This window comes from Populus euphratica, unplaced genomic scaffold (genome assembly GCF_000495115.2).
Source record: "Populus euphratica unplaced genomic scaffold, PopEup_1.0 scaffold109.1, whole genome shotgun sequence".
NCBI lineage: Eukaryota > Viridiplantae > Streptophyta > Magnoliopsida > Malpighiales > Salicaceae > Populus > Populus euphratica.
The window spans coordinates 93,139-120,591 of NW_011499999.1; the positions used below are offsets into that span (position 1 = coordinate 93,139).

The following is a 27,453-nucleotide window of genomic DNA, read 5'->3' on the forward strand; positions in this document are numbered from 1 at the left end:
GCCACCTGAACCTCTCTCTCCTCTCTGCAGCTCCTCTTGTTTCTTTTTTTTTGCTTCCTTTGCCACTAGCCACTAACTCTTTCATCGTTCCTCGTGATAACGCCGTTCAGACCATCAAATCATCCTTTTGATCACGGCTGTGACCACAGACCCTGCTAGCCTTTCTCTTCGCCCTCCTTCAGCTTTTGCAAGTATTCCACTGCATGCAGAACGTGAATAATAATTATTTACATTTTACAACTAATTAATTTAAATGATGGGCCGGACTCGATATGACCCAGCCCATATTTATGGTCTTGGTCTGGCCCACTCCAAAAGAAGAAGGATTATTGTGGGCTAAGATCGGCCCATCCTCTTTATGGGATGAACGTAGCCCACTCAGCTGGGTTGACCCGACCCATGTATATTTACTATATATATTTATTTATAATAATATATAGTATTTTAAAAAAATAAAAATTTTCAAATAAAATTCCAAAAATCCTTTAAAAAAAATTATGATTTTCTCAAGTATTTTTCAACCAATTTTGCATAATATCGGATTGTATATTTACACTGTAAAATACAAATCTGGTATTAAAATACCCAATTTTCTTCAAAATATTTCAAAAAAAATTAAACATCTTCAAAAAGAAAAAAAAATATTTTGTTACATATGACCAAATGCTAAAATTTTTCTAAGCATATTTTTCATAAAAAAACAAAAATTGTATTATTTTCATATTTAAAAAAAAATAAAAAATGGATATCATAACCGGTTTATGATTATCCATTAAGATTTGACCAACATGTCAAAAAAATTTCAATATTTTTTTACGGTCTAGATGTATATTTTAATATTTTTAGGATGTAAAATTACATGATAAAGTATACCTTTGAATATTAAAGATACAAGGTGTAAAAATACGATGCCAAAATTCAGACTCTAGAACAGTTAGGATTTAACCCAATAAGATAAAGACTTTTTTTTATAAAAAAACATCTGCCTCGAACTTTAAAAAAGACCAACGAATAAAAACCCGATTTAAAAAAAAAATTTAAACAATAATGCAATTTACTTTAGATAAGGTGTACTAGGAGTGATGCGTCTTTTCCTTACATAACCAGTTCCTTACTTAGACTCTCACATACCATAGATTTTTAGTGATCATAATACTAGAGGACAACTATTAAAAATTAATCATAATTTTTCCAACATACAAAACCTCATATAAGTGACATGATAAAGAACCTTTATTCAAGTGCTCTATGTAACAATACGCATGAATGAAATCCAAGAGAGAAGAAAATGTAATGAAAACAAGACAAAAAGGAGAATCCAAGTGCTCTCAATAGAAAGAAACAAATGCATGTGGGCTTGCTCAAAGTTTTTTATTTATTTATGTGGGTGTTTGGGTCAGTTTGCGTGCATCATGACTAATTTTATGGCCTACTAAACACCCTGCAAATCCGGTAGACATATAAAGTATCGCGGGGATGACAAACAAGCACACGAGGACTCAAACCCAGGTGCAGTGGAAGGAGACAAACTCCTTTCATCGCTAGACGTGCTTAAAGTTTAAAAGGCAGGCTCGAGACATTTGAACCTGGACAAACCTTGAACGTCCACCCCAATTTAAATTGTATCAAAATAATTTTTTATATTTGAACTCTTGAAAACTCTCAATTAAACATTTTCATCATCCGAATTATATATATTTTTTAAGAATCAACATCAATTTATAGATCTTAATGCAGGTCATTATTAAAAAATAAATATAATTTAGATGTAAAGTTAATTAATACTATCCGGATAGTTTTGGAATATATTTCTAGACAGCAGTCAAATAATACCATAAAGATCGTTTTCAAATCTGCTGAGCAATTTGATTATATTAGCTGCTACAGTAAATTTGCAGCCAAGCCCATTAAAGAATCAAGTTTAATACATGCAGGGGTATAAAGTTTTGCTAGTTTAGCAATGAGATTAGGAAGAAACTAATTCACACAAAAACCAGTTCTTTCATTGTTTGCAAAACAAGGCCAACACGTATCAGCCAGGATTCATGTTAGGCTTGCGTTTGGATTTGAGTATCAATGCGATAAATAGTCATTGGAGAATGATTTATGTTTGTAACGTTGATAAATCGGCTAAGAAAAGTGGTGCTTACTGCTTACTAAAAGTTTGTATTTATAAATAATAAATCGTAAAATATATCGACTAATCATTAAATAAATATTATGCGGACGGGCAAGGCAAAGCGAGACACTGCATTATAACCGCTCGAAACTCGAAAAATCAAAAAAGAAGAAAAATACGGGGATGCAGTCTGTTTAGGCCGAACCTAGACAACTTAGGTGGTTCTATCTGGGCCAAGACACAAACGTTTGGGTCGTGGCCTGAAAATCAACAATTAATTAATTTTCTTAATAAAAATACTATGCACCATTTAGTGGTGAATCGGTTGGATTTTTATCTAAAAAAATTAAAATAAAATTTTAAAAAACTAAAAGATTTAAACTGGATTTTAATAAAACCGGGTCAAACCAACTGATTTAAGTTTAGTTTGATTTTTTCAATAGAAAAACTAATAAACCTATATAATTTTTTACAAATACCTATTATATTTAAATCTAAAACTAAGCAGACCACTTAAAATTACAACAAGAAAAAAAATATTTTTTTAGCTTTTTAAGCTTCTAAACCCTATAGAATAATTTTAAAATTGATTAATTAAGACAAACATTCAACACTAGTATTAATACGGACAACAACTCGTTGTTACAAAATTAAAGACAAATTAAACAATAGATTAAAATAAAATAAAGACAAATAAATCCTTTTAAAACAACAATAAAAAGATAGATTCTTGAGGTTTCTTTTAGCAAAATGAGAAGAATTACATGATCCAATAGAAGTAATTCCATAATTTCTTAAACAAAACATTTAGTAATAAAAAAAACATGATAGAAAGCTCTAAGGAGAAAGAGTGGGGATGATTGAGAGATTTATTTATTTGGTTTGCTGATAACAACTACAATTTTCAAAGAAAAAAGAGGTAATCTCACTTTAAATAACTAGTTTGAAGTTAAAGATGTCGTAGAAAAGTATCGTGGCTAGTTGTGAATGAAAATAAATTAATTTGATTTAAGTAAAAATAATGAATTAAAGTGTGAATTATGAGAGATGAGGGAGCAGAAGGACGATTGGAGTTTGAATACTAGAATTAAAAAAAATAATATGTTTTTTTATTGATAGTAATTAAACTGGTTGAGTTTGGTTGGATTTTTGCTGTTTGAGTTTTTTAAATTCAAAATAGAATTTAAAGTTTTTCAAAATTTTTAATTTATTTAATTGATTTTTTTTTAATTTAATTAGTTTTTAATTTTTTTAGTCATCTCAATCACCATCAATTGAGTGACTGGGTTTCTTGGAAAGAACGATGGCAGTGAACCTTCGGCGTATCTCACCGAACTGCTGTTGCCTTCGAGGAGATCACATGATTGTTACGCATGAAAAAATATTACTCCTGAACTGACATACCCCCTTGACTTCTAATCATAAAGTGTTACTGTTCGGAGATCCTTTCCATGGACGGCGTCTTCCGTTTGTGTTTCGAACAAGCTTGCTCGAGGGCTCCCCCCCTTGTGCTTGGACGACAAGTCATTGTTAGTTTAGTGAATGAACCTCGTTTTTTATTTTTTTCAACTGGATATTTAAAGGGTAGTAGATGCTATTTTTTAAAATATTTTATTATTTAGAAGTTCAACTGGATATTTAAAGGGTAGTAGATGTTATTTTTTAAAATATTTTATTATTTAGAAATAGATTAAAATTATATATATTTTTTATTTTTATAATTTATTTTTAACATCAACCTATTAAAACTATATAAAAAAATTTAATTTAAAACAAAAAAAATATTTAAATTTTCTTGAAAACAGGTTCATCCCACTATGAGAATAAAAATAACAGCAAATCTGAACTAATTAAAGTTGTTGTTTGAAAATATAGTTGTACTATGTTTTTATACATTTTCTATTTTTTTAGTTTTAAATTAATATATTTTTAATGATTTTGATGTGTTAATATCATAAATAAAAAAATATTACTCTAATATATTTTTAAATAATTCTTTTTTAAAAAACATATTATACTAAATCCCCAAACACTACCACTGTGCATAGCAGCCATAGTTGAACAGAAGAGAGGCAAGGGCTTGCAATTTTTAATATTTCTTTCCCAAATTCTGACCTGCAATAAAAACTCTTCTCTCCCGCTCGTGGATGCATGTATAACCGAATCATATAAAATTATTATACACTGAATTTTTTTTAATAATAATATTCTTTAATTAAACAAGCGAAGTGGAAATGCAAATATTTACTATTATTATTATTCTTTTGATTTCGTTTTGAAAATCTCTGTCCTTACTGTTGAGTAGATTCTTATTAAATTAGAACATAAAATAATGGGATTCTTGGCCAGACTATTTACCTTAAAATATAACTGGGATTGGCTATTTATTGAATTAATATCCAATTATTTACTACTAATATTATTTTAATCAGAATTTAAAAAATCCATTAATTTATTAACAAGAACTACACACACACACTAAGCAAGACCTAACGATGTCCTGTGTATCAGCCGAAGTCACAGCCTACAAGTTTGAATCTATAATTTTTAATCCATTGCTAAAGTAGGGCAGAGCCAGGGAAGTTTCTTTGCATTTCTTGCATTGACCGGATCCCTCCAAAAACGTTGAGATCACGGAAGGCGAAGACTTGTAGTCTTCTAGCTCGATCTTCCAATTACTTGAGCCCTCAAAACTCCTCTGGAAATTCAGACCATAAGCTTATTGGACTAGAGAGTTCTTCCACGCAAGAGGAGATGCAGCCTTTGCTTAATAGTCAACAAAGGAATGACTCATTTAATGCATCAATAATAAATCTCTTGAAGAGGGATGGGAGGGAAGCTTTTCTTTTTTTCAATGATTTTCGCAATTAAAAAAATCTAAAACATGTAAGAAAAGAACAATTTATTTGCCTTGATATATATAATAAATTTATAACTTTGCCTTTAAAGAAACACAAAGGGTACAGTAGTCTTTATACTTAGTTCATTTGTTATTCTATAATTGTTTAGGGTTATTTTAGTTTTTTCTATTTTCCAATTAATTCACATCGAATTAGCTTCTATGCGATTTAACTTCTTATAACTTTTTTGCCTAGTTACATCACTATAATACCTGTAAAAACAAAACAACACTTTACTTAATTTTTTTAAACAAATCTTATTATCCAAAGCACAGTATCATTACTCTATTGGCTTAAAAATCAAGACTATTAAAGCTTGATTTAAGGGGCTTAGTTGTAATTTTATATTGGTTTTTTTATTATAATCATTTTGTTTTAGGGGCAATTTGATATTTTAATTAATATCAATATTAATTAAATAAAAGCTATTTTATTTTTCTCTTTAACTTCATTATTTAATATTAAATTGATTGAGAAATAGATTTCATTGGTGATTTTATTCTGCTTTGTATAGGGTTATTATAGTATCAAACAAGCTTTTATTTTAGATTTAATACTTGAAATTAAGAGTATTTATTTTTTTAATCATATAATTAAGTCAAAATTATTTTAAAAATATAGGTATTAAACATAATTGACTCTATATACCAAATAGCAAGGTAATTACGGTTATTTAATATGCCGTTGTCTTAATATTTAAAAAACATTTTTATTTTGATGTTTTTTTTATAAGCTAAGCTCTATTTTTATATGTCATTTAGGTTGCCTTCAAATCCATGAAATCATCTGATTTATATCGGGTCGACTCTAATACAGTTTAATTAGAAACTTGTACCGGGTAAAAAACCTAATTGAGAGGTTTTAAGATTTACTTGTTTACTTGAGTTTAATAATATTGCCTAATAACCCCCTACACTTTTTAGATTTTTTTTTTATATGTTTAAAATAATTTGGTTTAACCTGTGGCGATGCACAAGCCAATGAACGAGTTATAAACTAAATTAGAGAAGAAAGCTTTTTATAAATTAATGAAATAAGTTTAGTTAAGGTACTTAGTTTTCTAGTGTGTTTTATGTTACAGATTGAATAAAAAAAATATCAAAGATCTAAGAAGCTATTTGACATTGTTATTAAACTCGACCCAGCAATCAATCTTGAATTCTTCTAGCCTGACTCATTGTCTAATTTAATGCACTTGATGAGTCTTCAATAGATGTTTCTTCAAACAAATGTTAACTTGAATATTTTTTTTTTTCAAATTACTTCTATTAATTTTAGTTAAAGATATTAAATCAGATATGATTTGATACCCAATTTAAGTAAAAAGTCACGGGTCATATAAGTTAATTAAAGTTAATCTATATCAATTCAAAATAACATCATTTTAATATATTTAAAAAAAACTTAAAATAATATCATTTTAAATTATTTTAAGAAAAAACCAGATGAGTATTATATAGTTTAGTCGTTTTTTCACACATTGCCTTAATTCTTTAAAAAATGATAGAAAACATAATGAACTTTAAATATTTATAACAATTTACATGGCATCAAAAAAAACCAACAAAAAAGATTTATTTAATTACAAGATTGTCATTATATTTTATTTAATGACTAAGAAAACTTGACGCATTAAAATAACAGAAATTGTCATTAAACTACCATCTTTATTAACATCTCCCAATTAAACCAACTCAGTCTTCTCCATTAACCCAAATATCTCCCGATTACAGTGTCTCCATCTCTAACACAAGTCTCGAATCACCATCTTCAATACTTAATTTTTATCCAAGCCAATTTAATTTTTCATTTTCATTAAAACATCGCTATCTATCTACCATAACTAGTCTCTTTCTCCACTATTCATATCGCAATCACAAAAACCCTTATAGACTTTTATATATATATACACTTAGACCTTAAAACAAAACCAATAGTCTCCCTCACTAACAATCCAAAATAGCCTTTGTTAAAAACAAAAATTCAAAATCTTCAACATCATTTATTTTCTCATAACAATAAAAACAACAACATAACCCCTTATAAGACACCTCAATAATAGCTCCCATATTATTTTCATTAATCATAATCTAAGTTTTCCTTTCACAACCACCTCCTTTCAACTTACAGCAGTTACCTTCGACCACCGTAGTTTACATCATCTATTTTCATTTTTCTCATATGAACAAGAGCCTAACAACTCCACAATTCTGATTGTAACAAGTTGATTGCAACCCACAATGTCATTATCAAAATCTCAAAAACATCACTCCACTTAAACAAAATCAAAGGGATATTTCTTCAAACTTTTCAAACCCTGATCCTCAAGTAGCCTTTTAAAATCATACCACTATTTCTTCAACAATTCTTCCTTAATTCTAGCATTTTTTGTTTGCGTGGTGACGGAATGGCAGAGTTTAAGGCCAAAGTAAATGGAATTAAAGGCGGTAACAAGATTGGAAGAGAAGTTTTTGACTTCAAAATGAAGGTTAGTGGGCAATCATCAAGGTTAAAAGGGAGGTTGATGTTTTATGAGCCCGAGTTGCGTGGTTTATTTATGAGGATGATGTATAAAGAGATGACTAACACATTTTTTCAACCCCTAATAAATTATTTTAAGGTAGTTTGTTCTTTTCATCTGAATTAAAAAATTATGTTGATTAAGGATGTAAGCTGTAATTTTTTAAATAATAGAGGTAAAATGAAAAAAAATAATTATGCTAAAGTATGACTAGGATACTTTTCCTTTTTTCTTTTATTTTTTTTAAATCAAATTAAATTTCAACTTAATTGAGAATCGAGTTGCTTGGTTGATTAGGTCACACCAAATCAACTTTTACTAGATTTAATTTAAAACTTCATCTAAATTATGAGCTAGATTGATATGTTTATTGAGTTGATCCACAGTCCAAGTAGATTTAATAATACTAGTTTTGGTATATAAAAAATGGTTTTGCGAGACTTTCATTATCATCACGATTAATAAAAATTCTACTCTTTTTCTTGTGAGGGAGTGATTAAGAGTATGGTTAAATAATATTTTTAAAAGTTTTTGAATTGTTTTGATATGATTGGTTAAAAATAAATTTTAAAAAATAAAAAATATTTTCAAAAATATTTTATGCTACAAAACTAATAAATAAATAAAACTAAATCGTAGGATATCTTGCATTTTAGCTGCTTCTCGTTTAGTAATAATAAAGAAATAAAATAAGTTGACTTCTAGAAATATATAATCTACTGAAAGCGAAGACATTTTAAGCACTGGAAACACCAAGGAGCTTTCCCTTCCCGGTCATACAGAGTGTTCATTGACCATAGACTTGTGGTCCTAACGTGTGAGGTTGCCACTACAGTTTTCTTTCCTTCACTATAAAATCTCGGCCAATGCCTCTTCAACTCAACAAGTCTATAATCTTTGCCACCTCCTGTCTGAGTTCTTGACCTCAGACTTTCTTTAGTTGCTGTCTTTCATCTTCAATCTTCTCTGATCAGATCCCTCAAAGCTACAAAAATGATGGTGAGAATCAAGCTTTCTTTTCTTGCTTTTCTTCTAGTTTCTTGATTATATAAGAGAATTTACATGAACTTATAATCTGTTGCAGAAAGCGGTGTTGAAGTTGGATTTACACGATGACAAATACAAGAAAAAGGCTATGAAGAGAGTCTCTGGTCTTCCAGGTATTGATTTCTTCTTTTATGATCATTAGAATATTATAAATCAATAATACTATTGAAGTGTCTATGATTTTTTATTTATAGTAAATTAAGTTTTTTGGGATGGAAATTTGCAGGGGTGGATTCAATAGCCATGGACATGAAGGACAAGAAGTTGACAGTGGTTGGGGACATCGATGCTGCTAGCATAGTGGGCGAGTTGAGAAAGATTTGCCACACAGACATAATCTCAGTAGGACCAGCAAAAGAGCCTGAAAAGAAGAAAGAAGAGCCCAAGAAGGTGGAGCCGAAGAAGCCAGAAGATGCTGTGGCTGAGTGGGTGAAGGCTTATCAGGCCTATAATCCTTATTTGACCACGCATTATCACGTTAGAAGTGTCGAGGAGGATCCTAATGCTTGTGTCATTTCTTAATTTTTTTTTATTAGATGCTTGAACAAATCACTGCTGAAAGCATAATACACAATTTCATTAAGCTTTTAGTATGTTTGTTTGTTTATATATATAGATATTAAATCCGATATGAGATTAAGTCCAAATTAATGCATTATATTAAAAATTAATTAAAATCATTCATCCCAAGTCATAATTATTAAGTCCTGTAGGAGATTTATGCAAGAGATTATGAGTTAAAAGGATTAACTTAATTTTAAAAAAATATATCAAAACATTATCATTTTATTATTATTATTATTTTAAAATCAACAGATTCTCAATTAAACTAACCAAATTCTAGATCAACTAAGATTCTTAATAGAATCATACCGGATCAATTCTTTCTTATTAATTAAAATTCTACTCAAACTAGATTCTAAATCAATCAATTCCCAAATCAATTTCATAAACCGGGTCGGTTTCGTAACCATAGGGTGTAATCCATGACCATAAAAAGCTAGTGAATATTGTTACGACAAACCTTTCAACATTAAAAACTCCAACAAACAACCAGTCAGTAATAACTTCCATGATAGCCACAATATCCCCTGTGGTCTGAAGGCCCCAATCACAGAACAATAATATTGGCCTTTCCTAATCTCCAGAGGCTCCGCCAAGCTAGAGAAAAAGACATACTTTATCTGTCATCTCTCCAGGGCTACCTTCCAAGAATCTCCTCCGCCACTACAGTCGGATATTAACCACCATCCCAGGCCTGTCAACCACGAATCTTGAGATGCCATACCAACGCTTGCATTTGTAACTTACGGTTTCAGAAACTAAACGATGTATTTATTAATCCTTTTATTTTTTTTAATCCATTTATAACTTAATTAATTCTTTTATCAATTTCATTTTCTCTTTTAATTTACTTTGTTTTTAGAAAAATTAAAAGAGAAGTAGATAAAATGAGAAACTTGATGAGGAAAATAAACTACTAAATTGAAGATCATAAACACAAGTTAAGGATTGTTTAATTATTTCTTACACTAAATGAATTAATAAATTAGTTTTAATAAACTCCAACGGTTTTTTGTTTATAATAATCAATACAATGAACTCAAAGAAGACTAAAAGAAAAAAAAATATTGGAAATAAGTCCCAATCATAGCATGCACAGGTCAATTCCCGTGTATGAAAAATCAAGGTCACTAAATTCTATTCAATTAAAAACAGATGATGAGGAATCAAATCAAAAACCGCATTCCAATCCTCTGTTTTAATGTTAAAAACAACTTGATTATATGATGAGCTAAATTCTCCAAGCTAATAAAAAAAAACACGAGGTAGCCAAGACTTGTTCCTCATCTTTCCGGTTGCAAGCCCCCGCCATTCTTACAAGAGGTTATTTATTGTCTTTGACATAAACTCATATGTCTTGTTAGAGGATATGTCAATCACAAAATGAGGAATGGAAACAAGAAATATAAGCTTAATTAGAAGACTGTATAAATTAAGCAGTTGAAGAATTAGGATTTTAAAATTACCTTAAATCCTAAAACTCAGTAATCGAGTTTGCTCCTTGCAAATTACCTTAAGTCCAAGTATTTAAAAACACTATAAGAAAATACGTTTTAAATAAATATATAAATCTGAATTTCTTCTACCTGTAATAGTCTCCCTACTTAAAAACTTATTGCATGAAACTACAGTAAAAGTGAGAATTTATATTAAAGAGTAATATAAAATTATTTTTTAAATTTTATTAAATAATTTAAGTTTTTAAATTGGATTGTATTATTAAAAAATTGACAAATAGCAATAAAAACACAGACAAAAAAACTTCATTTATAATTTTTTATGGAATTTTTTTGTTATTAATTTTCTATATAAATAGCAATGAAAATATGCTTAGTTGATAATTTTTGATGAAATTGCTAATAGAATAAAAAAATCATAAAAAATTTGACACACCAGCATTTCCCAACAAAATAGTCAAATTACTTAATTAAATAAATTAAAACCTGGAAGTTCATAAAATAAATAAAAAAAAAAACCAACCGTGATCTCTCACCCCACTTTCTTCTTCTTTTTCTTCATGCCACACAAAAAAAAAAAGAAGCAGCCCCTCCCTTGTTTTGTTGTAATTAAATTCAGCTACAATCCTGTAAATCCAGCCACTCCAAGACGGTATTTAGCACAGTTAATGGAGAGTGTTTTTTTTTAAAATTATTTATTTATTTATTTTAAATTAATATAGTTTTAATGATTTAGATTATTTTGATATTCTAATATCAAAAATAATTTTTTAAAATAAAAACATTATTTTAATGTATTTAGAAGTAAAAAGCATTTTAAAAAACAACCATTAACATATTTTCAAATACCATTTAAATTCTAATCACCAGCAATCTAAATCATGTTCAATTTCTTGTGTAAATTTATTTTTTTAATTTATTTATATTTTAAATTAATTTATTAAAATTTTTGTATAATATTTGTACTTTGCTTGAATATCTAAGTGTCTAATAACTTTTTTCTAAAGAATTTTATTGTATTAATATATAATTTGTATGTTAATATTTGTTTGAGATTTAAAGGGAATTAATTTTATTTCTCATTTGATAAAATTAAGTTTAACTTTTTAATTTAGATATGTTATAATTGAAGAAATGATGAGTTGTTTAATGAGTATTAAATATATTTTATGAATTTTATTGTCAAATTAAAAAATTTTAAAAAATGATTTTTTATGGAATATTTAGGTTGAATAAATTTAAATTAAATAAGTAATGAATAATTAGTTGGTTTATTTTATAAAGGTTTTAAAAGTAATAGATAATTATTTTTTGATGTATTAAGATTTTTTGAAGAGGATATTACTGCAGTATTATTTTAAAACAATTGATGATTTTATTAATGTCATGCTTTGTACTATGAACAATATTAATGCAAATAAAATTAGAAGTAACAAAATATAATTTTACACATCAATTGGAGCTTAGTAAATAGCCTAAATTAAAAAATAAAAAGATAAGACACATTAAAAAAATGCAATTAATGAAGACGAGCGGGTTTCCACCCTGTTTCCTTCGAGTTTTTCCACCCTGTTTCCTTCGTTACTCGTTGAAAAATAGACTATTGTCCTACGGTTGACTCATTTCTCTCTCCTTCACTGTAAAATCTCACCCCCCAAGAAACTCTTCAGCTTACCAAGCTTATAATCTCCTTTCCCATTTCCTGGCCTCTTCTTTGCCGTATTTGACCTTCAACTTTCTTTGTCCAGATCCCTCAAAGCCGCGAAAATGAAGGTGAGAGTTGAGGCCTACTAGACTCTATCTTTTGTGCACATTGCATGCGTGAAAGAATGAGTCCAGTTTTCATTTTTTCCTTTTTTTTTTCCAGTTTCTTGATTATCTTGATATTGATTTATAAAATAAATTTACATAGACTTATTTTGTTGTAGAAAGCTGTGTTGAGATTGGATCTGCATGATGAGAAAGCTAAGAAGAAAGCCATGAAGACAGTCTCTAGTCTTTCAGGTATCATTTTTTTTTTTTTGGGTTCATTACTTATAAATCTAGATCATCATTACATGATGAGAAAGCTAAGAAGAATGCCATGAAGACAGTCTCTGGTCTTTCAGGCATTAATATTTTTTTTGTTCATTACTTATAAATCTAGATCATCATTTAAGCATTTATGAATATTTTTTTCTTAAATCTTGTGATGCAAAATTTGCAGGGGTGGATTCAATGTCCATGGACATGAAGGAGCAGAAGTTGACAGTGTTTGGGGACATTGATCCAGTACACATAGTGGCCAAGTTGAGAAAGCTGTGTTGCACAGAAATAGTTACAGTAGGACCAGCAAAAGAACCTGAAAAGAAAAAGGAAGAACCCTAGAAAGAACAGCTGAAGAAGCAAGAAGAACCACTTGTTACCATTTTAGAAATGTGGAGGATGATCCTAATGCTTGTGTCATTTCTTACTATTTTAATTCTAAATGTAAAAGAAATTATTTCGGGAAATAAAAAGTTTCAATTCCATAAAACATTCAAGAAAATATAAGTATGATTTCAATTTTTAAATTCATAAAATTAAAGACGTATAAGTTTTTTTTATCTATCCTATCAATCCATTAGGAATTGTTGTATATAAATTAAATTTTAAAAAAATTATTTAATAGGACAGAGAAATGGCTTCCTTCTTGATTTCATTATTTATAAGAAAAAAAATATAAAAATACCCAATATTTACTGATTAGATACACACAAAATCTCCAGCCCAACTCCATGAGATTTAATGCATGGTTATAAAATTCAATTTAATGCATAAAATTGATTTAATCTATATTATAAACAGAGAGAGAGAGAGTTAACTTATCTTGACTAATTTCTTTTCAAAAAAAGAAAAAAAAAGTCATTAAATTAAGGATAAAGTACTGTGTCTTGACTTGGGTCAATTGAATTTTAAATCAATTTTAGTTCTTGACTGAGTTATGACGAGTGAATTATTTCTTTATTTTTTTTTTAAATTAGAACCGGTCTAGCCTCAAGACAGTTTAAATCATTATACTGTGCAAACCGAGTTTTATAATTAGAGTTTAATAATGAGTTAAGGAAGCAACCGATCTGAGTTGACTGGATCCTCCCGTGTCCATCCCCAGAGCAAATGCTTTTATAAAGCTGGACATTTTATTTTCTTCTAGTCTAGTTTCTATCAAGCTTTCGGGAGCATACAGAGATCTGTAACCTAGTCCTCATAGTATATCAAAAACTCAGAATTGATCCAGTCAAGATACAGATCATTTATTGGGAGTGTCGCACCCGACATCGCGACGACCTTAAAAATTATAATAAAATGGAAAGAATGGATTTCTGGCATCCAGTTCTTTGATGATAAATGATCTTTGTTTAAAGAGTCGCCACCTAGTATTATGGTTACTAGGAACCCTAACTGGTCAATAGAGATTCTATGGTTCGAGACTGGTTACGTAAAATGAAAGATATCATCACCCCTTAAATGTCCTACCTAAGGTAGACTGCATTGCTACTCTTTGTCTTTAATTGCTAATATTTTTTTGGTTTATGCCATGGTGGTTTTGCGTGTAATATTCCTGACTCTGGCGTCAGTGAATATTTAACTACAGATATTTTCCATCCCGAAAGCAAATCCTATTGGTTTGGTCTCTAATTAATTCCGTTGAATTATTATCATCCAGAGATTCATAACGTTGTCCTCAGAGCCTAACGAATTAACTGACGCTCATGCCTCATAAATTAATTATGTATTTGGTTTTTATATTTTGAATTTATATAAAAACTTAATCCTCTAGCCAGTCCTATGTTTCTTTTTAATTTGTTGTTTTTTTCCTTTTTAAGAAAAAGAAAATGAAAAACAAAGGGATAGCTTTTCAGAAGAACAAAGCTACCGAGTAATTATTGGTTTCTGATGGATTTTTTAATAAGGGGATAGTTATTTAATTAATTAATTTCAATAAATCTTCGTTGACCGACCGCAGGCACGAACCCACATGCATGTACTGTGAATCCATTGATTGTCCATACCGTGACAAGGTTCGATGAAGAAAGTGATTAACCTTTTTCGGCATTGTCTGGAACTTTCCTAACGCCCGATTGAAAGCAAAGCAAAGAAAAGACCAGATCTGTTTCTACTTGATTTACAAGGAAATGAAAGATTTCATGCATTCACACTGACCGGAGACTGGAGAGTTGTTTCCGAGAAAGAGGGAATGGAGTGTGTGATTGACTTGACTCCACAGTTAAGAGCCACCGGCCATGACCGGCCTGAGACTTTAGTTATGGGTTGTGCTGGTTAAGTAGATGATGTTCTTTCGAATAATTTTTTAAATTAAAAAAATATTATTTTAAATAAAATTTAATTATTTTTATTGAATCACAATATGGTTTAATTTTTTATTACAAGTTTATTTATAAAGTTATTTAAATTTATCATGTTAACTATAGAAACATCTCAAAACAATATTAGTATAGACCAAGGTCCAATATGTCGACGGATAAGGAATCATTAACAAATCCTTTAAAATAAGTGGGAAAATTTTTTCCTTACGTGTTTCTTTTTTGGTTTTTTGTTTTAATTTTTCTATTTATTTTTGTTATTTTTATTTATTTTGTTTTTGTTTTTCCCCGTATATTTTTTCATTTTCCCCCATATTTTTTTGGGTTTTACACATTTTTTTTGTTTTTTTTCCATAGATTGTTTTTTTTTTGTGTTTTTTTAAATTATCTTTGTTGATTATTTTTTAATATTGAATTGATTGATAATTTAGTATAATAATTTTTTTCTTTAAAACATTATATATTATTACAATATTTTTTATATAATTTTTTTATGAATTTTATTTTTTTCCACAATAGTCTTTATTGATTTTATTTTTTTTATATTGAACTGATTGAGAATTTTACTTCATAGATTTTTTTTTTTAAACATTGTGAATTGTTACAATGTTTTCCTACATTATTTTTATTTTGTTACAGCGTTTCCCTACATGTTTTTTTTAAAATTATCTTTGTTGATTTTTTATTTTAATATTGAACTACTTGATAATTTAGCTTTAACTTTCCCCATATGTTTTTTCTCCATGTTTTTCATTTTTTTTTCCTTTTTTTCCAAAATTATCTTCTTCTTTTTTTGTGTTTTTTTACAGAATTATTTTTCTTATTTTATTTTTTTAAATATGAAACTAGTTGAGAATTTAGCTTTGCAATTATTTTCTTTAAAACACTATGGATTGGTATAATGTTTTCTCAAATGGTTTTTTTCTTTTAATTATTTTTTTTTCGGAATTGTCTTTGTCGATTTTATTTTTTTCATATTATACAGATTGATGATTTAACTTTGTAGTTTTTTTCTTTAAAATACTATGGATTGCTGTACTTTCCCCCCATGATTCTTTTATGATTTTTTTTAAAAATTATCTTTATCGATGTTATTATTTTTAATATTAAGTTTATTGAGAATTACAACTATATATTTTCTCATAAAATATTATAGATTGGTACAATATTTTTTTATATTGTTTTCTTTTCCTTTTGTTTTTCTATGATTGTTTCTAAAAAAAATTTTGTTGATTTTTTTCTAATATTAAACTGACTAAGAATTTAACTGTATAGTTTTTTTAAAAAATCAATTATAGATTACAATAATTTTTTTCTATATAACCCTTTTTTTTATAAACTCATGACAACTCAAAAGCATATAACAAGCACACGGGCATAACATCTAGTAACACCCAAACAATGTAATGAGTTAGCTATCACAAAGTTAGTATTTAATAATCTATGATTTCAATGGTTTATGTTTTTTTTTTTATATATATAAAAAAATGAAAGCAAATATATTCTTAGAAAATGAAATGATAAAGCTGTTTATTTCACAATTAAAAGTGCCATGACTTATATGAGAATTTAGTTACGAGTTGAGCTGGTTAAGCAAATGATGTTGATGTTGTTTTGAATAGTTTTTTAAATTAAAAAAAATATTATTTTAAATAATTTTTCTATTAGATCACCCTTATCATATATTGTTTTCATATATCATTTGATTTTTTAACACAAATATATTTACTAGATCATCTAAATTTATCATGTTAATTATAGCAACATCTAAAAACAATCCTAGCATAGACCAAGGTCCAGTATTGATGTCAAGGAATCATTAACAAATACTCTAAAATACATGGAGAAAAAGCTTTTCTCATGTGTTTTTTTTTAGTTTTGATTTTTTTTTACTATTTTGTCATTTATTTTTTTTGTTTTTCCCTTCATTTTTTTATTCCCCCCCATTTTTTTTGGGTTTTACATTGTTTTTCTTTTTCTCCCAAAATTGACTTCTTCTTTTGTTTTTTTGTTTTTTTAATGTTTTTTTTCAAAATTATCTTTATTGATTTTTTTTTAATATTGAACAGATTGAGAATTTAGTACTGTAATTTTTTTAAAAAACATTATGGATTACTACAATGTTTTTCTATATGTTTTTTATGAATTTTTTTTTCAAAATAGTCTTTGTCAATTTTTTTTATATTGAGCTAGTTGAGAATTTTGCTTCGTAGATTTTTTCTTTAAAATACTGTGAATTGTTACAATATTTTTTCATATTTTTTTTTAAATTATCTTTCTCAAATGTAGTTTTTAATATTGAGGTAATTGAGAATTTAACTTTAACTTGCTCCATAAGTTTTTTTTATTTGTTTTCATTTTGTTTTTGTCTTTTTTTTCAAAATTGTCTTCTTCTTTTTCTCATTTTTTTCCTTTAGAATTGTTCTTGTTGATTTTATTTTTTTAATATAGAGTTGGTTGAGATTTTAACTTTATAGTTTTATTCTTTAAAACACTGTAGATTGCTATAATGTTTTCCTATATGATATTTTTTTTTTATGATTTTTTTTCAAAATTTTCTTTGTTGATTTTTTTTCCATATTAAACTGATTGAGAATTTAGCTTTGTAGTTTTTTTTCTTTAAAATATTATGAATTGTTACAATGTTTTCCCGCATGATTTTTTTTCAAAATTATCTTAATCAATTTTATTATTTTTAATACTGAGGTTATTAAGAATTATAACTACATATTTTCTCATGAAACACTATGGATTCTTATAGTGTTTCCCTGCATTGTTTTATCTTTGTTTTTTTATGATTTTTTGCAAAATTTTCTTTGTTAATTTTATTTTTTTAATATTAAACTAACTAAAAATTTAACTTTGTAATTTTTTCCTTAAAAATATTGTAGATTACAATAATTTTTTTCCACAAACCCACAACATCGTGCAAGTATAACATTTAGTAACACCTAAACCGTGTGATGAGCTAACTATCAGAAAGTTGGTATTTAACAATCAGGAGGAAGCAAAATCTACAACAATTTTACAATTTTTATTTGAATGATTTATGTTTTTTTATCCAAAAAAAATTAGAAATGAAAAGAAATCAAAGAAAATATATTCTTTGAAAGTGAAATGATAAGTCCATTTGTTTCATAAAAAGTGATTTTTTAAAAATTATTTTTTAAACTTTCTTATATTTATTTATTATTAGATTAATGAAAAACACTTTTAAGTAAAAAAAATTAGTTTGCGGGCAGAGCATCTAGTAACACACCCAAACAGTGTAATGAGTTAACTATCACAAAGTTAGTATTTAACAATCATTAGGAAGATAAATCTTTGATTTCAATGGTTTATGTTTTTTTTTTAATAAAAAAATAGAAATTAAAGAAAATATATTCTTAGAAAATGAAATGATAAAGCTGTTTATTTCACAGTTAAGAGCCTCTGCTATGACCCATATGAGATTTTAGTTACTGGTTGAGCTGGTTAAGCAAATTATGTTGATATTGTTTTGAATAATTTTTTAAATTAAAAAAATATTATTTTAAATAATTTTTCTATATTATCACCCTTATTATATATGGTTTTATTTCTTAAAACAAGTGTATTTACGAGGTCATCTAGATTTATCATGTTGATTATAGGAACATCTAAAAACAACCCTAGTATAGATTGTTTATTTAATGAAAAGTAATTTTTTAAAAATTATTTTTTTTAATTTTCTTATGTTTATTTATCATTGGATCAAAACACTTTTAAGTAAAAAAAATTAGTTTAGTTTTCAGAAAAATATTTTTTTTATTTTAAATGAAAAACACTTTCTAAAAGTTGTGAAAAATTTAAAAATATTATATTATTTGTCAATTATATTAAATTTAATTCTCAAACTTTTGATTACTATATGTATTGTTTCAAATCATTTTTTTCTTCAATTTTATCCCTTAAAATTTGATTTAATTTAATTCTTATATCAATTTTGATCCTAATTCTTTTTATTATTATTTATTTTATTTGAAATAATTTATGAAATTTTAATTTTTAAAATTTTTTTATCTGTTAGATTTGATATCTATTATTTTGATTATTATTTATTTTATTTGAGATAATTTATAAAATTAGATATTTTTTTAATTTTATTTTCATTTAAATTTTTAAATTTGTGAGATTTGTTTCTTATTATTATAATAAACTTGAAAAAATATTAATAATTTATTTTTTAATTTATTTTTTATAATACTACTAAATATTAAAAAATAACTTACTTTTCAAGAATCTATTTAAAAAAATCACTTTGAAAAAACCCATTATTTTCCGGTAAACAAATTAGAAACGAAATTAATCTCCACGCGGAAACAATTTTAAGTTCATTGACCATGAACCACCATCCTCAGCTTGACTCACTGTTCTATCCTCACTCCCTCTATAAAGCCCCGCACAAAGAACACTTCACCTCATCACCGAGTTTTTTTTTAGCTCCTCCTCTCGCCTTACCTCTTCACCTCAAACTTTCTTTATTTACCGTTTGATCTCAACTTGTTCTTTGATCACATCTCTCTAAGCTCAGGAAATGAAGGTGAGAATCATCTCTATAAATATGTATGTATGTGTGTGTGTGTGTGTATTCTTTTAGATGACTTGTATCCATGCATGAAGAATCATGAGCCAAGTTCTTTTCTTTTCCTTTTTCTTTACGTTGATTTACTTATTTTGAGGAAAAAACTTGCTTCTTTTTCATAATTCAGTGAGTTTTGGTAGCTCCAGTTTGACTTGGTTATTGTTTCTATGAGATTATTTGGTATTGATTCAAGTGATTACTGTTTGTTGATCATCTTGATATTTATTCATAACAAAATTTACATGAACTTTTTTTGTTGCAGAAAATTGTGTTGAAAGTGGAGTTGCATGATGAGAAAGCCAAGAAAAAAGCCATGAAGAAAGTCTCTGGTTTTTCAGGTATTGAATTTATTTATATATGGTCATTAATTATCTAATTAATAAATCAAGATGAACGTTGGAAGTATTTATGATATTTTTAAAAAAAAAACTAGTGGTTTAAATTGGGGTGCAAATTTGTAGGGGTGGATTCAGTATCCATCGACATGAATGACAAGAAGATGACAGTGATAGGGGGCATTGATCCAGTATACTTAGTGACCAAACTGAGAAAGCTGTGTCGCACTGAAATAGATACAGTAGGACCGGCAAAAGCGCCTGAGAAGAAAACAGAAACGAAGCCGAAGAAACGTCCAGATCCTGTGGCTTCCCTGCCCCATCATCCTCATAAGCTCCCAAGTCCTTGTATCATTTCTTAATTTGATGTTAAAAACAAATATAATATATAGATATGAAATAAGTGAAAAAAAACTATAGCTCATAAAAGGCCAATTTGTTCATGTAATGCATGGTGTTCTAAAAGAAAATTATTGCAAGAAAAGTACAATATTGTTACCTTAAAAACCTCATCCTCCAAGGAAATATGAAAACTAAAGTGATGGATGGATGCAACATGGTGAACATTGTGATGACTAATGTTGTTTTGGCATATCTTCTACGACCAATCTCAAATACTGTCCTGCAATTCTACTGTTTTGTATGAAAAGGCCAACCCCTTTTCCACTCCACTGACTTTCGGTTTTCTCCGCTATTAGTGTTCTTCGCTTTTGTTAGTAAGATAGTGGTAAAGCCCTTCTCCACCTAGACAGGATGCCACCTAATGTTTGCTTTGCATACCACAACGCCAGACACACGTTAATTATTTGGTCTCCGCTTTTGTCGTGGGGTTGATATTCTTTTTCAACAAGAAAATTAAATATGTAAGCTTTCTTGACAGGTTTTTTAACTTGAAAAATATTAAGTATAAATCAAAAAAATTTATGTATATATTTAATTTAAGAATTATTTTTATGATAACAAATAAAAAAATATCATTAAAGATAAATAAATATATATTTTGACAAGTTGAAAGCCAAATATGAATCAACATACTTGATATTGCAATATTGTTTATTTAACCGATTATATTTAATGATTTTGTTTATTAAAATTATTATTTTTATTTAATTAAATAATAATTAAAATAAACACATATACAAACTTTGTTGCATGAATAAAATGAAAAAAAAACATATTACACATTATTGCAGACATACTATCAAAAAATAAATATTATTTATTTATTTTTTAATAATAAAGTTCAGTTATATAAAACATGAAAAAATTATAGATTAATTAGAAAAATTTATTCAAAAAACTAAATAATAGTATATAAATATGGATGGAAATCTCTAATAAATTAATTTGAAAATCTTAATGATCTACGTAAATAATAGTATATAAATTTAGATTTTAAAATAAAATTATTTATTATTTATTTTTATAATATCAATAATAACTCTGAATTGATGTTGAAAATTAATGGGTTAGGAAAAACAATGAGAGGTTAGAGCTTAAAACAAAAAAAGTATGCAAAAATGGAAGAGAAAGGGGAAAACGTTGATTCTTTGCAAGAAGTATATTCCTTCTGGTTGTTATGGGTTTTTTCTCCTTGATTCTTGAATTTAGAGTTCATGAGACAATTTTTTATTTAGATGTTAATTGGTTTGTGTATCATCTCAAAAAAAGGATAATGAAATAAAAAAACTCAAATTTTATAAATTATTTAAAATAAATAGTCGATACCAAATCTTAAATAAAATTATATTAAATTGTTGATTTAACAATCCAGCTGATACTTGTCAATATCAAAATGAAAAGAGAAAAGCAAAAAAGATTTTGTAAGTGCCAAACTAAAAGATATACACCCTCACACGCTGTGACTGTGATTTTACGAAGATGACATGAAAGATGTGTTTGAGATTCTAATAATAATTATTTTTTAAAATGTTTTTTATTTTAAAATATATTAAAATAATATATTTTTTAAAATTATTTTTGATATTAATATATTAAAATAATCTAAAAATATATTAATTTAAAATAAAAAATAAAAAATAAAAAATAAAAAATAAAAAATAAAAAATAAAAAATAAAAAATAAAAAATAAAAAATAAAAAATATTTTTTTTTAAAAACATTTTTATGCATTGCCAAACACTATTTATAAAATAAAATAGTGTTTAATAAAATAAAATAATTATTTTTTGTAGTTGTTTCTGCATTTTACACTATTTAAAAAATAAAATAGTCATAACTATTTTTTGTAGTTATTTTTGCATTTTATTTAAAACATAAAATAGTCATGACCATGACATCATAAAGTGATGATACTTGTGCGTCTCTTTCTTTTTAGTTGTATAATAATCAGCTTCCTTCTTCTTCTTCAATTTCACCATTATGTTAATTTGTAATAAATATTATCTAATTTTAATGGTTAATTTAATATTTTTTTTTGAAATATATTCAGCTTTAATGGTTAATTTAATATTTTTTTTGAAATATATTCAGTTTATAATGAATATTATTTAATTTTATTTTTTATGTTTAATAAAAATTTTATTTGCATAATTGATTTTTTATTATTATTAATTTATATAGTTTTATATTATGTATTCTAAATAATTTTTTTAAAATATATTTAAAAATAATCACAGAGGATTTTACTGATGGCTTGTATCCGTCAATTGTATCCGTCAATATTTAACATCTTAGTGATAAATTTACAGATGAAATTAATCCGTTGGCATTTCACAGTAGCTTGGCACAAATTTAACAATCACCAATGATTTGTCGATAGAAATAATTTGTCAATTTTTCACACATTTACTGATAAAATATATCCGTCAGTATATTTCAAGCAAGAATTTTTTTGATATATAATTTTTATCTGTAAAATTATTGGTAATTTTTATTTTACCTATTAATATAGTGAAGGAATGAGATATTACTAATGAAAGAAAAGCTGATGAAATATTTTTGTCGGGAATATCATTAATAAAAAAATTACTGATTAGCTATGAATCACAATTTGACAAAATAATTCTGAAAATAAAACTATAAAATAATGTGCATGGACTTGAAGGCCATAAGTTGAGAGGGGTTGGGGGCATTGATCCTGTACACATTGCGGCCATTCTAGTTTCCTCGTAATTGTTTTGTACATTAATTGCGTTTATTGTCCGTAAATCAACTCATGATAAATGAATAATTGCTGCGCATTGTACTAGGATGTTGCTTGATCGATAAATAATAGAGAAGATTTGTATGGACTCCTTGTTTAATTTTGTTTTTTGATAAAATATAAAGAATAATAATTCATTTGTTACTTGAATGTTTTTTTTATATATATTTTTATATCCATGTTAATATATGTGAATTTGTTTTTCGGTTTTTGTTTTGAAATGCCCTTCCTTAAAGTGCATAGCATTTATTTTTTCACGAGTTTGAGTTTTAATTCAGTTATAATTTTTGTAGTTGGTGTAGTCACAAAATAATTAGTTAAATTATGGAGCAAGAAAATAAGTTATTATAGGAAAAACAAATATACAATAGTCTGGAACTCCTTCGTGTAAGTATAGAAATCACCTTCGAAATTCATATATTTAATTACTATATTTTTAAACATATTCATAGCTTAATTAATCATTGTTGTCTATTTTATGTCTTATTTTAATTTTTTATATTCTAATTTAAAAATATAAAAAAGGTACATAGATTATGCACTGTCCATTTCATGACCCATTTTTATCTCAATTTCCAACCCATTTTAATTTTTTTTCCTTTAAGATTGGTGTGATTTAGTCCATTTTTAGTCATTCATTAATTATTTTTGACACTTTCATTTATTTTATTTTTTGTAATTCTTTTATAATACAAAAATAATAAATAACAAACAAAAAAGTCAAGGAGAGGGGTGCTAAGCAGAGAAGAAAACGAGATTAAGATGGTGAATGATCAAATGGAAGATTACATAAACAAGAAAGAATAATAAATATACATCATATTCCAAAAAATATTATGGCAAACATTTTTAAAAAATATAGTTTTGATCACAAATCATCATCAAGAAAGAAAGGAATAGATTCTAAATCAATCAATTCCCAAATCAATTTCATAGGGTGTAATCCATGGCCATAAAAAGCTAGTGAATATTGTCAGGACAAACCTTTCAACTTCTATGATAGCCACAATATCCCCAGTGGTCTAAAGGCCCCCATCAGAAAACAATAGTATTTGCCTTTCCTAATCTCCAGAGGCTCCACCAAGTTAGAGAAAAAGACATACTTTATCTGTCATCTCTCCATGGCTACCTTCCAAGAACCTCCTCCGCCACTACAGTCGGATAGCAACCACCATCTCAGGCCTGTCAACCACGAATCTTAAGTTGCCATACCACCCCTTGCATTTATAACGTAATTATTTTATCAATTTCATGCTCTCTTTTAATTAATTTACTTTGTTTATAGAAAAAATCGAAAGAGAAGCAGATAAGATGAGAAAATCTGATGAGGAAAATAAACTACTAAATTGAAGACCATAAACACAAGTTAAGGATTGCTTAATTATTTATATCATGAATCGATCAACAGTGTTAGCGTAAGCTTTCCAATGTTTTTCAAAAACGAAGTCATTAAATCAAGGACGAACCATTTTCTGGTTTTTGACTGAGTTAGAACGACCCAATTTTTTCTTTATCTTTTTAAAATTAGAACCGGTCCAATCTCAAGGCTGTTGTTGAGTTTTAAATAATTATACTGTGCAAACCGAGTTTTATAGTTTAACGAGTTAAGGAAGCAACCGATCTGAGTTGACTGGATCCTCCCGTATCCATCCCCAGAGCAAATGCTTTTATAAAGGTCGACATTTTATTTTCTTCTAGTCCAGTTTCTATCAAGCTTTCGGGAGCAGACAGAGATTTATAACTTAGTCCTAATAGTCTATCAAATTAACTGATATTTATATTTGATAAATTAATCTAAGTTAATTGAATTTAAATTAAATAAATAATTGATAATTAATGAGGTATCAATTATTTATTTTTAATTTTATTGTTTAGTTCTTTAAAGCAAAATTGAATTTATGTAGAAATAATAGTTAATTATTGGATTATAAATTTATTTTTAATAAAAAATTGAATTTTAAATTTATAGTTATATTATTAATAAATATTGTGATTATTATCATATAAAATTTTTATAAGTAATGAATGATTTTTTTTGAATATATTATTTTTTTAAGGGACTGTATAAGTAAAATTATATTAAAATAGTTGAACATTTTATTAATTTTATACTTTGTAATTAGAAGGATGTTAATAAAAATAAAATTAGAAGTAAAAAATATATTTTTCTTCATAATTGTAGCTTTTTATTCTTGTAAATAGAATACAGTAAAAAATAAAAAGATAAGGCAGATTAAAAAAGTGCAATTATTGGAGAGGAGTGGGTTTCCACCCTGTCTCCTTTGTTACTTGTTGAAAAAAAAGATTATTACCGTCCCATGGTTGACTCATATCTCTCTCCTTCACTATAAAATCTCATTCCCTCAGTACCACTTCGGTTCAGTAAGCTTATAATCTCCCTTCCTCTTTCCTGGCCTCTTCTTTGCCGTCTTCGATCTTCAATTTTCTTTGTCCTGGTCCCTCAAAGCCGCGACAATGAAGGTGAGATCAGTTAAGGCCTACTGGCCTTCTGTCTTTTGTGCACAATGCATGCGTGAAAGAATGAGTCAAGTTTTCATTTCATCCTTCTTTTTTTCCAGTTTCTGGATAATCTTGTTATTGATTTATAAAAAAATTTACATGCATGGACTTATTATGTTGCAGAAAGCTGTGCTGATATTGGATCTGCATGAAGAGAAAGCTAAGAAGAAAGCCATGAAGACAGTATCTAGGCTTCCAGGTATTAGATTTATTTATTTTCCTTCTATGATCCACATTATTGGACCCGGTTCATTCGAGTAAGTCGACTTAGGGCGAGTTATATCTCGTAATCTGGTTTAATTTAAAGGTAATCCATGATCCGAAGCTTGCGACATGTTTGATAACTTTGCTATATATGTTCACTAACTTGTAAATCTAGATTATCATTATTGAAGTATTTGTTTTGTGATGCCAAACTTGCAGGGGTGCATTCCATATCCATGGAGATGAAGGAACAGAAGCTGACAGTGATAGGGGACATTGATCCAGTACACATAGTGGCCAAACTGAGAAAGCTGTGTTGCACAGAAATAGTTACAGTAGGACCGGCAAAAGAACCTGAAAAGAAGAAGGAAGTACCCAAGAAAGAAGAGCCGAAGAAGCAAGATCAAGATCTTCACATCACAGCTTATCATTACCATTATCCAAATGTTAGAAGTGTTGAGGAGGATCCTAATGCAATTTGTGTCATTTCTTAATTTTTTAATTCTAAATGTAAGAGATATTATTTCGTGAAATAAAAAGTTTCAATTTCATAAAGTTTATGTATACGTGTGTTTGCAGGAACATACTCGAATCTCATCAATATTAAATTTTTTAGATATCCCATCAGTGCATTAGGACTTGTTAAATGTAAATTTCATTGAAAAATTAGGTAGAAGGACAGAGAAAAGTTTCCAACTTGATTTCATTATTTATAAGAAAAATATAAAATATTAAATGAATTAGATACAAAATCTTCAGACCAACTACATGAGATTCCATGCACAGTTATAAAAAACTCAGAACTGATCCAGTTAAGAATCAGATCTTATATTGGGAGGATCAACTTCTTGAATTAACTATTTTTTTTCAAAAATAAAAAAGAGTCATTGAGTCAAATTGAGTTTTAACTTTAGTTAACTGAATGTGAGTCAATTATTTCTTTATTTTTTAAAAATTAAAATCAAATCTAGACCTAGATTTGTTGGGCTAAACCAAGTTTTTGTAGAAGTTAAGGAAGCTACCGATCTGAGCTGAATGGATTCCTCCCGTATCCATCCCGAAAGCAAATCCACCTGTTGGATTGCTTTTACAAAGCTCTGACATTTTATTTTCTTTTAGACTAGTTTCTACTAATCTTTCGTTGAATTATTATCGTCCAGAGATTTATAACCAGTTCTATATATGTTTGGTTTTAATTTGTTTTTTTTTCTTTTTAAGAAATGGAAAATGAAAAACATAGGGATAGCTTTTTAATCAGAACAACAAAGCTACTGAACAATTATTGGTTTCTGATGGATTGTTTAATAAGGGGATAGCTAGTTAGTTAATTAATTAATTTCAATAAACTCTTAATTAATTACAGGACATGTCAATCACAGAATGTGAAATGGAAACAAGAAATACAGACTAATTATAACCTCAGAAAAAAATCAGAGAAAAACTGAAAATAAAGCAAGAAAGGGTTACGGGAGATAATTCATGGAAGGGTGAAATAAACACATTCTATAAATTATTGTACCAAGATGTAAACCCCTTCAAATTTTGAGGATATAAATTATTGCCATGTGCTCGACAAGCGGGTTAGTATGGTAAAATAAAGCGACAACCTCGTTGACCGACTGCGGCCACAAATCCACATGCATGTACTGTGAATCTATTAATTGTCGATACCGCG

At 27.4% G+C, this 27,453-nt stretch overlaps 3 protein-coding genes across 5 annotated transcripts; all 3 read left to right on the forward strand.

Annotated features, from left to right (window-relative positions):
* Window positions 1-8,320: 8,320 nt before the first annotated feature.
* On the forward strand, window positions 8,321-9,234 carry LOC105140766 (putative late blight resistance protein homolog R1B-19). Its single transcript, XM_011047734.1, has 3 exons — window positions 8,321-8,539; window positions 8,625-8,700; window positions 8,814-9,234. The coding sequence occupies exons 1-3, from the start codon at window positions 8,534-8,536 to the stop codon at window positions 9,107-9,109; spliced, it is 378 nt and encodes a 125-aa protein (XP_011046036.1). The 5' UTR covers window positions 8,321-8,533; the 3' UTR covers window positions 9,110-9,234.
* Window positions 9,235-12,187: 2,953 nt separating this feature from the next.
* On the forward strand, window positions 12,188-26,338 carry LOC105140764 (uncharacterized). Of its 3 annotated transcripts, none has more exons than XM_011047731.1 (3): window positions 12,188-12,381; window positions 12,537-12,612; window positions 25,998-26,338. In XM_011047731.1, the coding sequence occupies exons 1-3, from the start codon at window positions 12,376-12,378 to the stop codon at window positions 26,270-26,272; spliced, it is 357 nt and encodes a 118-aa protein (XP_011046033.1). In that variant the 5' UTR covers window positions 12,188-12,375; the 3' UTR covers window positions 26,273-26,338. The 3 variants fall into 3 exon arrangements, with proteins under 3 accessions (XP_011046033.1, XP_011046032.1, XP_011046031.1); XM_011047730.1 differs by lacking the exon at window positions 12,537-12,612 and adding an exon at window positions 25,698-25,773 and having other exon boundaries at window positions 12,196-12,381; XM_011047729.1 differs by lacking the exons at window positions 12,188-12,381; window positions 12,537-12,612 and adding exons at window positions 25,420-25,535; window positions 25,698-25,773.
* LOC105140765 (uncharacterized) lies at window positions 19,339-20,690 on the forward strand. Its single transcript, XM_011047733.1, has 3 exons — window positions 19,339-19,512; window positions 19,817-19,892; window positions 20,016-20,690. Exons 1-3 carry the CDS (start codon window positions 19,507-19,509, stop codon window positions 20,249-20,251), a joined length of 318 nt encoding a protein of 105 aa, XP_011046035.1. The 5' UTR covers window positions 19,339-19,506; the 3' UTR covers window positions 20,252-20,690.
* Window positions 26,339-27,453: the final 1,115 nt, after the last annotated feature.